Source organism: Bidens hawaiensis, unplaced genomic scaffold (assembly GCF_021521415.1).
Source record: "Bidens hawaiensis isolate Kalapana, Puna unplaced genomic scaffold, B.hawaiensis_p1.1 tig00007840_1, whole genome shotgun sequence".
In the NCBI taxonomy this organism is placed as follows: Eukaryota; Viridiplantae; Streptophyta; class Magnoliopsida; order Asterales; family Asteraceae; genus Bidens; species Bidens hawaiensis.
The window spans coordinates 586,619-598,328 of record NW_027491543.1 but is presented as its reverse complement, the minus strand read 5'-3'; the positions used below and the strand labels follow the sequence as shown (position 1 = coordinate 598,328).

Below are 11,710 nucleotides of genomic sequence, written 5' to 3'. Positions count from 1 at the left end.
ATAAGTTTGATTAGTTTATGTTAATCTAAAATGAATTTTGTTGGTTCATTCATTTTGAGTTTGTTCGCTGTTTTTAATTTGGACTGCGTTCTCATTTTATTCATCTAAATATAAATCGTTTACATCAAGACAGAGGACGAACGGGCAACAAGTTGTGCCGCAAGCCCTTTTTTAATAGCAAAACTCAATCTTTTAATTTTGGTTTATCGATAGGAGGTTCATGGAGATGTAGGTAATGAGATTTTGTGAAGAATGGGTATATTGGTAATCTTTGAAAAGTTCATGGAAAGTTTTAAATTCTAAGACATATAGAAAGGGTCGTTGAATTTCATCAATCAAAAGAGTTTGATGGAATTCATTTCATTCCAAAACCCTTTATTTTTTAACCAAACACAATTTGGTTGGAATTAATTTCAATTTCAATTCCTTTTCCAATGAAATCCATGTTTCATGAACCAAACGAGTCCTAAGAAAAGAGAAGATTATAACCAGATCACCCCCCCCCCCCCAAGACCTCGATTTTGAGAGTACGTTCACCTAACCAGTTGTGTTGGCTTCTCTTTGAGCATTCAAATCCTCTCCACGATTTTTTAATCTACACTTTAACAAAAAATCAAACTTTTCAAAGTTTCTCCCTCATTTTAAAGAAACTTCCACATCCCATCATCATTCTTATATTTATTCTAATCACAAACACTTATTTCATGGAATATAAATAGTAGTTTTTCATATGAAAAGCTACTATAGTAAGTTTTTATAATTATGTCAAATAAATGAAAATGTTGAAGGGGTGAAGTGTGTTTTTAGAAGAATTGCATGGTATTCTTTCTACCGTTATATGTTAATATAGAGATGGTTTCGATATAAATATTTTATTAATATAAAACACCAATAAAATGATATTTTTAAAAATAGGGGATGGTTGACGATGACTTGTGAATGCTCTTAGTAGGAAAGCTATTTTTAATAATAAACCTGAAATCCAATTCAAAGGATGTAGTATATTTCCACATAAAGAACATATGTGTATTCACTATTTTGTAAATAAAGATTGTATGGATAAAACGATATGATAGTGACTAAAATCTTGAAAATGTCCCAAATGTTGTCGTATTGAATGGAACATGTTTATACAAGTGGCTGTTCTTTTTATTTCTGTTCATTTCATATAATAGTTATTCATTTGGACATGTGTTTTCTGATCGAAATCATCCATGATTTGAAATAATGTTTGGTCCTTTTCACTTATCTACGTATGTTTTTATTTATCTAGAATTAGCTAAGTAGACATTCGTACCATACATTAATATCAAAACTTGATCTTTACACCTACAATTTACACCTACAATTAGGTAACTAAATATCTGAACTTGATATTTAAGGCAATAACATGTTCATATCAAATGAGTCAATCGTACATTCAAACTATCACCTTAATTATGATTCTATTAAGAGATTACATTTAAATCGGTCTGAGATTATATTTTAGTTCATTTAAAAGAAACATATTAATGTAGTAAAGCCTTTTAATGGGTAAGTTTTAAAAACATGTTTACTGATTCAGAGGCGTCCATTTACTATCGGTCAAGCGTCTAATCTTAATGACTTAATACAAAATTGTCAAACATCCTCAAATCTTAAGTAGTTTTGTTACAGTGATTAAATGCCATACTCATTTTTTTTGTTTGTTTAAAAAGATTACACATGCATTTATATACTAGTTAAAAAAATGGTTCACCCAAAGACAAAAGAGTCATCCAATAACCATAATAACTACCAACTATATTAGAAATACCCTATAAATAGGATATCAAAAACATGAAATTAGAAGGGAAAAAACATTAGAAATCACATGTAGTAATCAAGCATATAGCTTTTTCTTAAACAACAATCAAATTTTTTATTTTCAAGAAATTGCCACCCGACAAGAACCCCAATTATTTGTAAACACCTTGTTCCCATTGCCACCCTCTTTGCACCTTGTTAGCACTTTCAACTCTCCTTTTCCAGATTGAGCTTCAACAGAATAATTCGGAGTTCCAGTTAGCTGCCACTGGTTTCCGTCCATATCCCACCGCCAACCGCCCTCATCCTCCTCAGCTGCCACCGTCACCGTCACTGCCACCACATCCTCCTCCTCCTCATCAGATTCCACCTCACCACCTTTTTCATAATTTTCAATTTCAACCCTTCCACTTTCATAATTTACAAACCGGTCCCTCAACAACGAAAGGCGAAGCCTACCGTTTGCACGTTCCGTTTGAAAATGTGTACCACAGTTAAAAAAGCTCACAGCTTTTATAACCAACCTCCCACCTTCCCTATGCTGGTTGACCTTCACCGCGCCATCAGAGCCGCTGATGGAGGTCAACGGCGGCGGGAAGTCATTCCGACGGACTTTCCGGTCAAAATTCCGGCACTTGGACCTTTGAATTGCCCTCAATCTCTCCCTTTCCTCCATTGAAATTGCATAAAAATCATCACCACTTTCACTAACATCACTTCCAGTCTCACTTCCTAAACTCTCAGTACACATCTCCAAGCTCTTGGAACTCAATGCGGATGCGGACCGTTTGACCATTGGATGAACGTAAACTTCATCAAGATTCTTGGAATCCAATGATGGGTTCTCAAGAACTTTCAAAAAGCTCCAACCAGCGGACGCCATTAGAGCTAAAAAGAGCGGAAAAATCAAGAATTTTGTGTGTGAAACTTGGAATTAAACCCTTTTTTTGAAGGGATTAAAGGTTCAAAAACAAGTAAGATATGGAGAGGAGTGTGGTTATGGCATGAAAGGAGAGTGAGAGGGTGAAGGGTGTATTTATAGGTGAAGAAATGTGGGAGAAAGGCTGCAAATGGAATTTTTAGTTTTAATAATATAGTGTTTTTATTCCAGCCTTTTACTTGTCCACACATTTTATTATCAACTTGGATACATACAACGCATACACAATCCGTGCTCAACTGTATCTAAAGTGTGTCCGGGATAAAACTTTTAAGAGTGTGTTTAGCTGGTTGACACACAAAAACTTGTCACATATTTTTTAATAGGGATGAGATCGGTATCAGTGTACTTGTAGCGAGAATGCACGTATAGAATATTAACAAAACTAATGGCCTGTTTGGTAGCATCCTAACAGTTATTAAGAGGCTACCTCTTAATGGTTAAGAGATATTCTTAAGTCTGAATGGTTAAGGTTACTTCTTAACCATTAAGCCACTCGTAGTGGGCGACGGGCTTGGGTGAAATCTGGGCGATAGGGGGGGGGGATGTATTTGTCAGGCGAAATGTGTGTGTAAATAGTATTATTATTATTATATGTGTGTGTAGTATATAAATATGTGTGTGTGTATATATATATTCACTTCTCGCAAGATCCATCACAAATTTCTACCATTTGCTAACTGGGCGCTACGTGTCGCAATTCGTCCAATTTGTAACTCCTTCACTGTGCATAGCCTTTAGAGGTTATGAGTCATTAAGAGATAAACTCTTAATGACTATTAAGAGGCTACCAAATAACCCTAAGAGCATCCACAAAATGAGACATAAAAATATCAAAAAAAAACATTATCTAGTTAGCTGTGACGTCATAAAAACATTATTATTTAAAACCACTTAAAAAACACACCCAACAGAATCCTCATAACATCGAAAAACATTGTCTCATCACCCAACTAAAAACACTACCCCCCTCCCCTCACTCGGGCCCACCACCAGCAAAAGATCCTACCTCCATCTCGTTTTTTCTGATTTTTAGCCAAGAACTTATGAGAAAAATGGGTCATAAAAATAATACATACAATAGCTAAAAATGGATGACGTGTAAAAATGAGAAAAATATACTACCCAAAAATGAGCTATTGTGGATTTTCTAAGTACCGAATACCGTACCAAATAAGGGTATCGTACCCGCTTTACCACTTGCCCTTTTCTTCTTTCAAATCACTAATGATCTTACTTTCGGTACATGTTCGAGTAATAAACAGGCTAACTCGGTGCGATACGAGACGATTGCCAAATTTTCAAAATTGTTATGGAAGTAAATTGGAATACGTAAGAAAAACTAGGGTTATCAATTGGAATATGCAAGACTATATAATCGATTGAAATGTGCAACTCTATGTTTCATGATTTGAAAAGCCGACTTGATCTAAAGAGCATGACGATTCGCATGTGTTGGACCTATTTTTATCTCTTGAATATTGAGACTTCCTAATAAAACCTCTGCGTATTCCAAAAGGGTACCAAATACCGAAAAGTAATCATACGCGTAATTATCGTATACCGAAATCCTAATATATTGATATCGACACCGGTACCAGATAGGCTAAATTGGTACGGATATTTGGAGAAAAAGTCTCATCCCCATTTCTATTTAGTGGAAAAGGCTAAAACTTATCATTGTCACGAGTACCTTCTAAATAGAAACCCTAAACCCAGCCTCGCCATTCCGTTAGGCCTATCTACATGAACGAGTACCCCAAATATTAAGACACAAAGCCCAATGCTAAAAAACAAGCTCGAACCCCACATCATCACATAAACACCTAGTAATGATGGCCTTGGAGATTCTCTCAAGAGGTTTACAAAACTTGTAACAAAAACTTTGATACTAGTCTGCAGTTTGGACCGTTTTCCCAATTTGTTTCAACTTTATCTTACTTGTATTGCAACATTGTAATACAATATAATGTATAACATTATAGTGTATATAGTAATAAAATGTGAGTGAGATAAATATACAAAGTAAAAGTTAAAATAACAAATCTAATTTCAAAGTTTAAGAATTGTTTTACATGCCTTTAAACCTTGTATTCTTAAATTAAAACCCATAATTTGATGCTTAAACCCAAAGCTATATCCTTTCTTTTAGTTGTATTCCAATATGGTCACTAGTAGCACCTTTGAGAATGTAGAGAGCCAAGGGAAAAAAGGAAAGTCATGACTAAGTTGCCAAAAATGAGATTAAAAAAATGTTAAGTTGGAAACTTTGAGGAGAAAAGTTGAAACTAGTTGAGGGCTATAAACGTGAAGCCTTTAAATTTGATTGGCTAATATGAAAAATACCTAAACCAAATGGTAAAAAAAAGTTTTATGTTGGGGTGCAAAAGCATTATGATTGGCACATCCTTCTTTTATAAGCAAAAGTGAGCCTACAAAGGGACAAGATCCCTTAGTGATTTTTTAGGTCATTACTTTGCTTTCCATTCCTCCTCTTAAATTATTGCCTTTTATTACTATTTTTTATATTTGTTTTCATGTTTGCCTCATCCCAAAGGTCAAAACCTATGTTGGTTTAGAATATTGGTACGTATGCCAGCCTTATAGATTTTTATATTGGGTTAGTAACATGAAAATATAACATTCTTATTATATTATATTAATAAAATACCTGACCCGGTTATAAGAATTATTTTAAGTTGTTAAACTTGTTTAAACATAAACTGTTTTTAACTACTAGTTCTCATCCATAAATCACAATATTTTAGTATCCAAACAGAGTTGATTTGAACTCCTACGACTTGAAAGAAACACATTTTTTAACATTTTAATATCATTAGACTACAAGCCCTTTGGTGATAAGAGTGTGTGTAGTGGTTAACTTTAAAGTAAAAACGTAGACGTGGAGGCTCTTACTAACTTTTTGCTAAAAACGCGTATTGGTTTATCTAAAAACAAAATTATCTTAAATTTTTTTTATGAAAGTGTGAGTTTGATGGTTTGATTGGTTAGAAGAGTCTGGCCCCACACCCAAGCCCATAGCGCCTATCAAACCCCTTTCACGCCCTTGGCGCCCTACCACGTTTCGTTGTTTAACACCCCCAACCAAGTGATGTGACATAGGGTGCTATTCCAAACACTTGGTCTGAACATCAATTGCTAGCCGAATCATTACACACATTAATGTTATGTGGTTGATTTGTTTTCTTTCTAACAATGTTTTTTCGAGTCTAGTTATGACTAGATTTCAATCGTTCCTAGTTGTTAGACACTTCAGGTCCAACTCGAAAAGCCCCCATAGAAGGAAACCCAAACAACCAGGTAAACCCGTCCCCCAACGTAGTTGCCAAGGCTAGAACCAACGACCTCTCATAGGAGAAGCAACTGGGCTACCGCTACGACATAAACGTGAATGTCATCCATTTTTTTATACAAATTCATATCATGTTATACTATTAAAGAATTATCTCTGTTAGCATTTTTACACACTTTGTTTGAGGGTAACCAATGGTTTTCTCTATGAAAATTTACTAGCAAATATGTTAAAAGGTTCATAGATCTGAATATATCAACATGGTTAAAACATATTTCGAACAAACATATATAAAATACTAAGATTATCAGTTTATAAAATTTACTCTTGTATTCCATCTTAAGTAGAGTAATTTCATATTCACTTTATATGTGTCAAACTTAATCATTTTCTTTTTGATCATTCATATGACGTGGTGTTAAATAAAATACATGATGCTGATAAAGAAACTAGGTAACATACATACATATATATATATAGAAAAGAGTTCAAATAAAAAACAAGTGTCTTGTGAGAAGTGTAAGAAAAGCTTTAAAATAAAATAAACCACCTAAATATGACACTATACAATGTAAATAGTGGGTTTGGGCTACCCAGCAAAACCTGCGATTGCGGACGTTTGAGACCGTTTTTTTCCACTGGTTACCTCAGGTAACCGAGCTTTGTTTGTTGATATTTTTTTAGAAAAAAGATAATAAATTGTTTTTAGACATAAAAGGGTTAGGTACGTCATTTTAAAAAAGTAAGGGCATAATATTTTACATTTCCCTCTTTATATATTTGCTTTGTCCACAGGTAATGACAAGAATAGTTAGACTTGTTTAATCATGGTTTACTAAAGTATAAATGTCACTAATATTTTATTTTTAGTAGGAAAAAAAAGTAAATAAAATAAGATGCTAAAAAGATAACTGAAATCACAAGTCGTGGAACCCACTCTGGCCTACGTCACTTGCCTTTTTAGCATGTGTTTGTATCGACTTTCATGCTGGCCAAGATCAGGATTTGTCTATTAAAATCAATGTAATCGTACAAAAACATGGTGTCATGTGTTAAAACTTGAGAAAGGGGCCGCTATGTTAAAACTTGAAGAGAATTAGGAGAAGTGGTAATTAGGACACGAAACATGTGCGTCACCGCAAAACATAAAAATCTGGTAACATTAGGCTGAGTTAGTGAAAAATTGCAAGAAATGATTCTGACTAATCACATAATTTTCTATTATTTTTTGAATTAATAGTTTAAATGGGAATATTAGTCACGTGTCAATTTTCTTTTTTGAATTGTAAAAGTTTTTAATACATTTTCATGAGTCAAAACCTATGTATTCACCAACTATTTATAATCGACATGTTTTCTAATGTATTTCACGTATAAATGTTTGATGATTGCAAAATGAAAGACAGAGAAACTTTGGATCTCGTGAAATCAAGAAAAACAATATTATTATCTTTGCTTGTTATGTTCATGTTTTGTTGTGTGAACAATTTGTTTGTTGAATTCTTAAATTGTTAATAAATTATGAAACATTAGCCGATCATGTGCTTATGAACAATCGACGTCTCGCCCCGGCATATTACACCATCGGTTTGGATGTGATAGGAAACGCTTCATGTTTAATACAAAAATAACAAAAACACATAGAAGCAAGGTAAGAGTGGTACAGTGAAGGTGTCAACCCATTCACGATTTAGAAAGCTCTTCGTGTGATTGAAATACGAAATACATAACATACACTACCAGAACTAATCAAATTGTCTGAAGGAACTATGGTGGTGTAAGTCGTGTTGTCGGAGGAATCGAAGTAGTGTAGTGTCGAGGGAGGAATCAAGCAATAGTGGCCCTATGTTAGCATATTAAACTTTCAACAGTCAGAGGTGAACGCATCTGAAAAAATGAATATAAGTAGTTTTTTTGTAAAAGAGGACTTTGTGAAAAATGCAATGTTTTCAGACAATAGCATGGATGTTAGCCCGAATACCTTACCGAGTCAAAGATCGGACTGGTGACTCGGATGATGCCATAAATAATATATATATATATATATATATATATATATATAATTATAAATATAAAAAAATAATAATAATAACCAACTTCCTTGTGCAATTACATAGATTTTTTTAAATATATATTTTTTGAACGGCAGAGATTATATTAAAAAATGTTGAATTTGGCAAGAAGACGAAAACAAAAGAAACAACTTATATCAAGGGGAGATGGTTTTTTAGCCACCCATCCCAAGAAAATAAAACTTTATGGTTCCTATGAGCATACAAAAAATACGAATAATATAAAATAGAGTATAAATCTCTCCGTTTCTTAGCTTGGATGGTTGAAAGATGGATGTGTTCCTATATCTCCAAAGCACCTACCATGTACGACCACCTAAGTAAGCCTTTTCTTAGCGTTAATCCTCACACTATCAAGCAACCCCATCAACGTTTTAGGTCGTACCACCACCAAAAAATCAATGTCCAACAAGGATGCAATCAAGCTCCATGCCCACCGACATCACACGAACCACAAACATGATGGTTGTCCTCAACCTTCGTACTACAAGTGGGACAAAAGATAGATTGAATTTCACCGAGTAAGGGGTACGTTTGAAGAACTAGAAGGAAGGGAGGCTTTATCAATATGCTTTCTAAGATCCTTAACAGAAAATCCTTTGTTATTATTTAGAGACCAAATGTGACATTCGTCAATTTCGGGTCCTATTCATATTCGTTTTATATTTCGTTTCTCATTTAACCTGACCCGTTTTGTAAACCGAAACCTTTGAAAAAATCAAAATGATGGATTTTATGTTACATATTTGTTTCATACTTGTCGGATCTCAAAAACACCATTTTCTGTCCTTAAAATGCCTTAAAAACGTTTTAAAGCAACTCCAGGGGCCAAATATGCCAATTTTGCAAAGTTTGAAATGTCTGGCTGCCCACCCCATCACGATACGCAATGGGTGAGGACCTAGGGGTGTTCTTTGGGTTCGTTTTTTAGGTTTCGGGTTTTTCGGGTCGGGTTCTTCGGGTTTCAAAGTTTTAAATCTTGACCCAAAACCCAACCCAAATCTCTCAAGAGTTTTTTTGGTTTCGGGTAATTCTCGTTCGGGTTTTTTTAGGTTGGGTTAATCGGATTTCAAGTATCCTAGAAATAAAAAACACAAACCAAACTTTTTTTAAAAACTACAATGCTAACATTAAACAACATATTTTTATTTGCTTATAACACAAGTAATCAAATAATAAACTAACCGCACTTGATAAAACAATTAAAAAAAAGAGTAAAACTAACTCGAACCATAATTGTATTCAATCGGGCGTGATTTGGTTGCTTGATTACGGTTGATATTAGCAATAAACGGAAAACATAAATTAATAATAAGCAATTGATCCATAATGGTTAAAATGACAACAGTCGATTAAAGCCGGATAACTTTAATGGCTAAGACTTAGCCTATTACATAAAAATATGTTTTATTTCAAAACCAAAAAAGTTATTCGGGTTTTTCGGGTTGACCCAAATCTTATAAATCAAACCCGAGAACCAACCCGAATTACTTCGGTTCGAGTTAGTCTTTTCTCGGTTTGGGTTCTTCGAGTCGGGTTTGTTCGGGTTCGGATACGGGTTTTTTTGGGTTGGGTTCCGAGTTTCGGGTAAAAGTGACAGCCCTATGAGGACCTATATGGTCGCTGATGACCGTCGTTTGAGTCAATCAAAAATCTAATTATTCTAAATAGTTAGAGCAAGTAGGGTATCGTATCACAAGGAGTATGTGGTCAATGTATTCGTGTAAGCAACTTTAATATGAAGTACTGGTTTTTAGTGCTGATCACACAAGCAATAGTTTGAATTAAGAGAACTAAGCAACGAACAAGCAAACAAGTATTAAGCAGTTAACAAAGCAAACCACACCCGGGAATTCAAGTAAGCAACCAAACAGTATCTCATGCAACCTAACAGATTGATTATCAATGATTAACTGAAAACTGATCAACCAGACAAAACCTGAGACGTCAACAATTACTTTACACACGGCACTGGTTATCAAACAGTCCTTGCCAGTGTGACTTAGTTAAGGGTAAATGTACGTTTTATCGTATTCAATCTAACCAAACAGTTATATGACTAATTACCTAGCAACTGGTAACAGATTGTTCAAACCAACGTAAACCTAAACCGACCAAACACACAGAAATACTAAATATCAATAATCATATATCAATCATCAATAACAAAACATAAGTATTCTTAATCACATGAGAAAAACTGTAAATGGTTATAAACTATACATCCCGGGTGCGATTCTAAGAGATTAGCCGAGCCTAGACATCATTGAATCTTCAATATGGATGATAGAAATCATATGTAGGATCTTGACACGAGCTAGGATAGTGGAAATCGCCTATAGGACTGCTGGAAATCGCCTTTTGTTCGTAAAAACCGAGTTAGGGTTTTCTAAGATGAAAAATAAGATATAAACCAAAAATCCCGTCTGCACCTCCCATCGCGATACGCGATGGGGTCTTCAATGGTCCATCGCGTATCGCGATGGACCAGAAAATCAAAGCATAATTAACACCCCATAGCGATACGCTATGGGTCTTCAAGCGAGCCCATCGCGTATCGCGATGGGTCTCCTCGCCAGCAAAAATCATTTAACTTCTCGTTTCGCGTGCTGGACATCTCGGGTCTTCATTCCGTGCTACAACAGTTCCATATTGAGTACTTTAACGCATGTGACCTGAAATCCAATAATACACGTATGAAGTATCGATAGTTCTAGAATAAACAGTTAAAACTAAATAATAAACGAAGTAAAACATATACAAATTAACCGGCCATCACATCCCCACTCTTATCTTTTGCTTACCCTCAAGCAAAACTCTAAAGCAAATATCGACCTCCATCATTGGTATGTAGATTATCGCCATTAATACTAGTAAGGTTTAAGGTCATACCCAGTTTCCCAGACTGACACTGTTTTTAAATTGACATCTCACAAATACGGTTAAATGCTATAATAAAAACAATAGAGCCGCCTAGACAGGTGTACTTTGTTTCCGGTTAAGGCACACATGCTCATACCACTCGTAATATAACATCTCTCCTCTCGGTTTAATATATGGACTAGCAAAAGATGTGCCAATATCAATCAGCTCTCAATATCAATCATAAGTACATATTAATCCATCAAGCTGCTTTGGCACAAATGCAAATCAAGATAGATCATTAAAAGGGTTGTAACGGGGCCAGGTGTAAGGGTATGCAAGGGAAATATTTAAGTAGCTCAAACGATCCGACCCGACTTATTACAAAACATCTAAATAAACGAAACTAATGTACAACTAACTGACTGATTATATACATCTAAATAAACAAACTATCAACATCCTGATTTCACAAATTTTTTTTTTTTGACATAAACGAACTTCAACGATACAAAATACATAACTAAATATAAACAGACATCTTTTTATCTTTTTCTCATTTTTTTAAGCATAATAAGGTGAAGCTTAACAATGGAAATACAAAAACAAATACAATTACAGTTACAAATAAACCTAGTAAGATGGATCGTCTCGTAACATAATGTCGGGGTTAAACAAACGAAAAATAAGTCCAAGAAATGTTTTCTAAGGGAACCAACCTCCCGCCCCTCACATTAC

The 11,710-nt window shown here is 34.6% G+C and overlaps 1 protein-coding gene across 1 annotated transcript; it reads right to left on the bottom strand.

Moving 5' to 3' along the window:
* Positions 1-1,761: 1,761 nt before the first annotated feature.
* On the bottom strand, positions 1,762-2,812 carry LOC143636240 (protein FANTASTIC FOUR 2-like). The gene has a single exon (XM_077103885.1). The coding sequence runs from the start codon at positions 2,666-2,668 to the stop codon at positions 1,907-1,909; it is 762 nt and encodes a 253-aa protein (XP_076960000.1). The 5' UTR covers positions 2,669-2,812; the 3' UTR covers positions 1,762-1,906.
* Between the last annotated feature and the right edge of the window lie 8,898 nt (positions 2,813-11,710).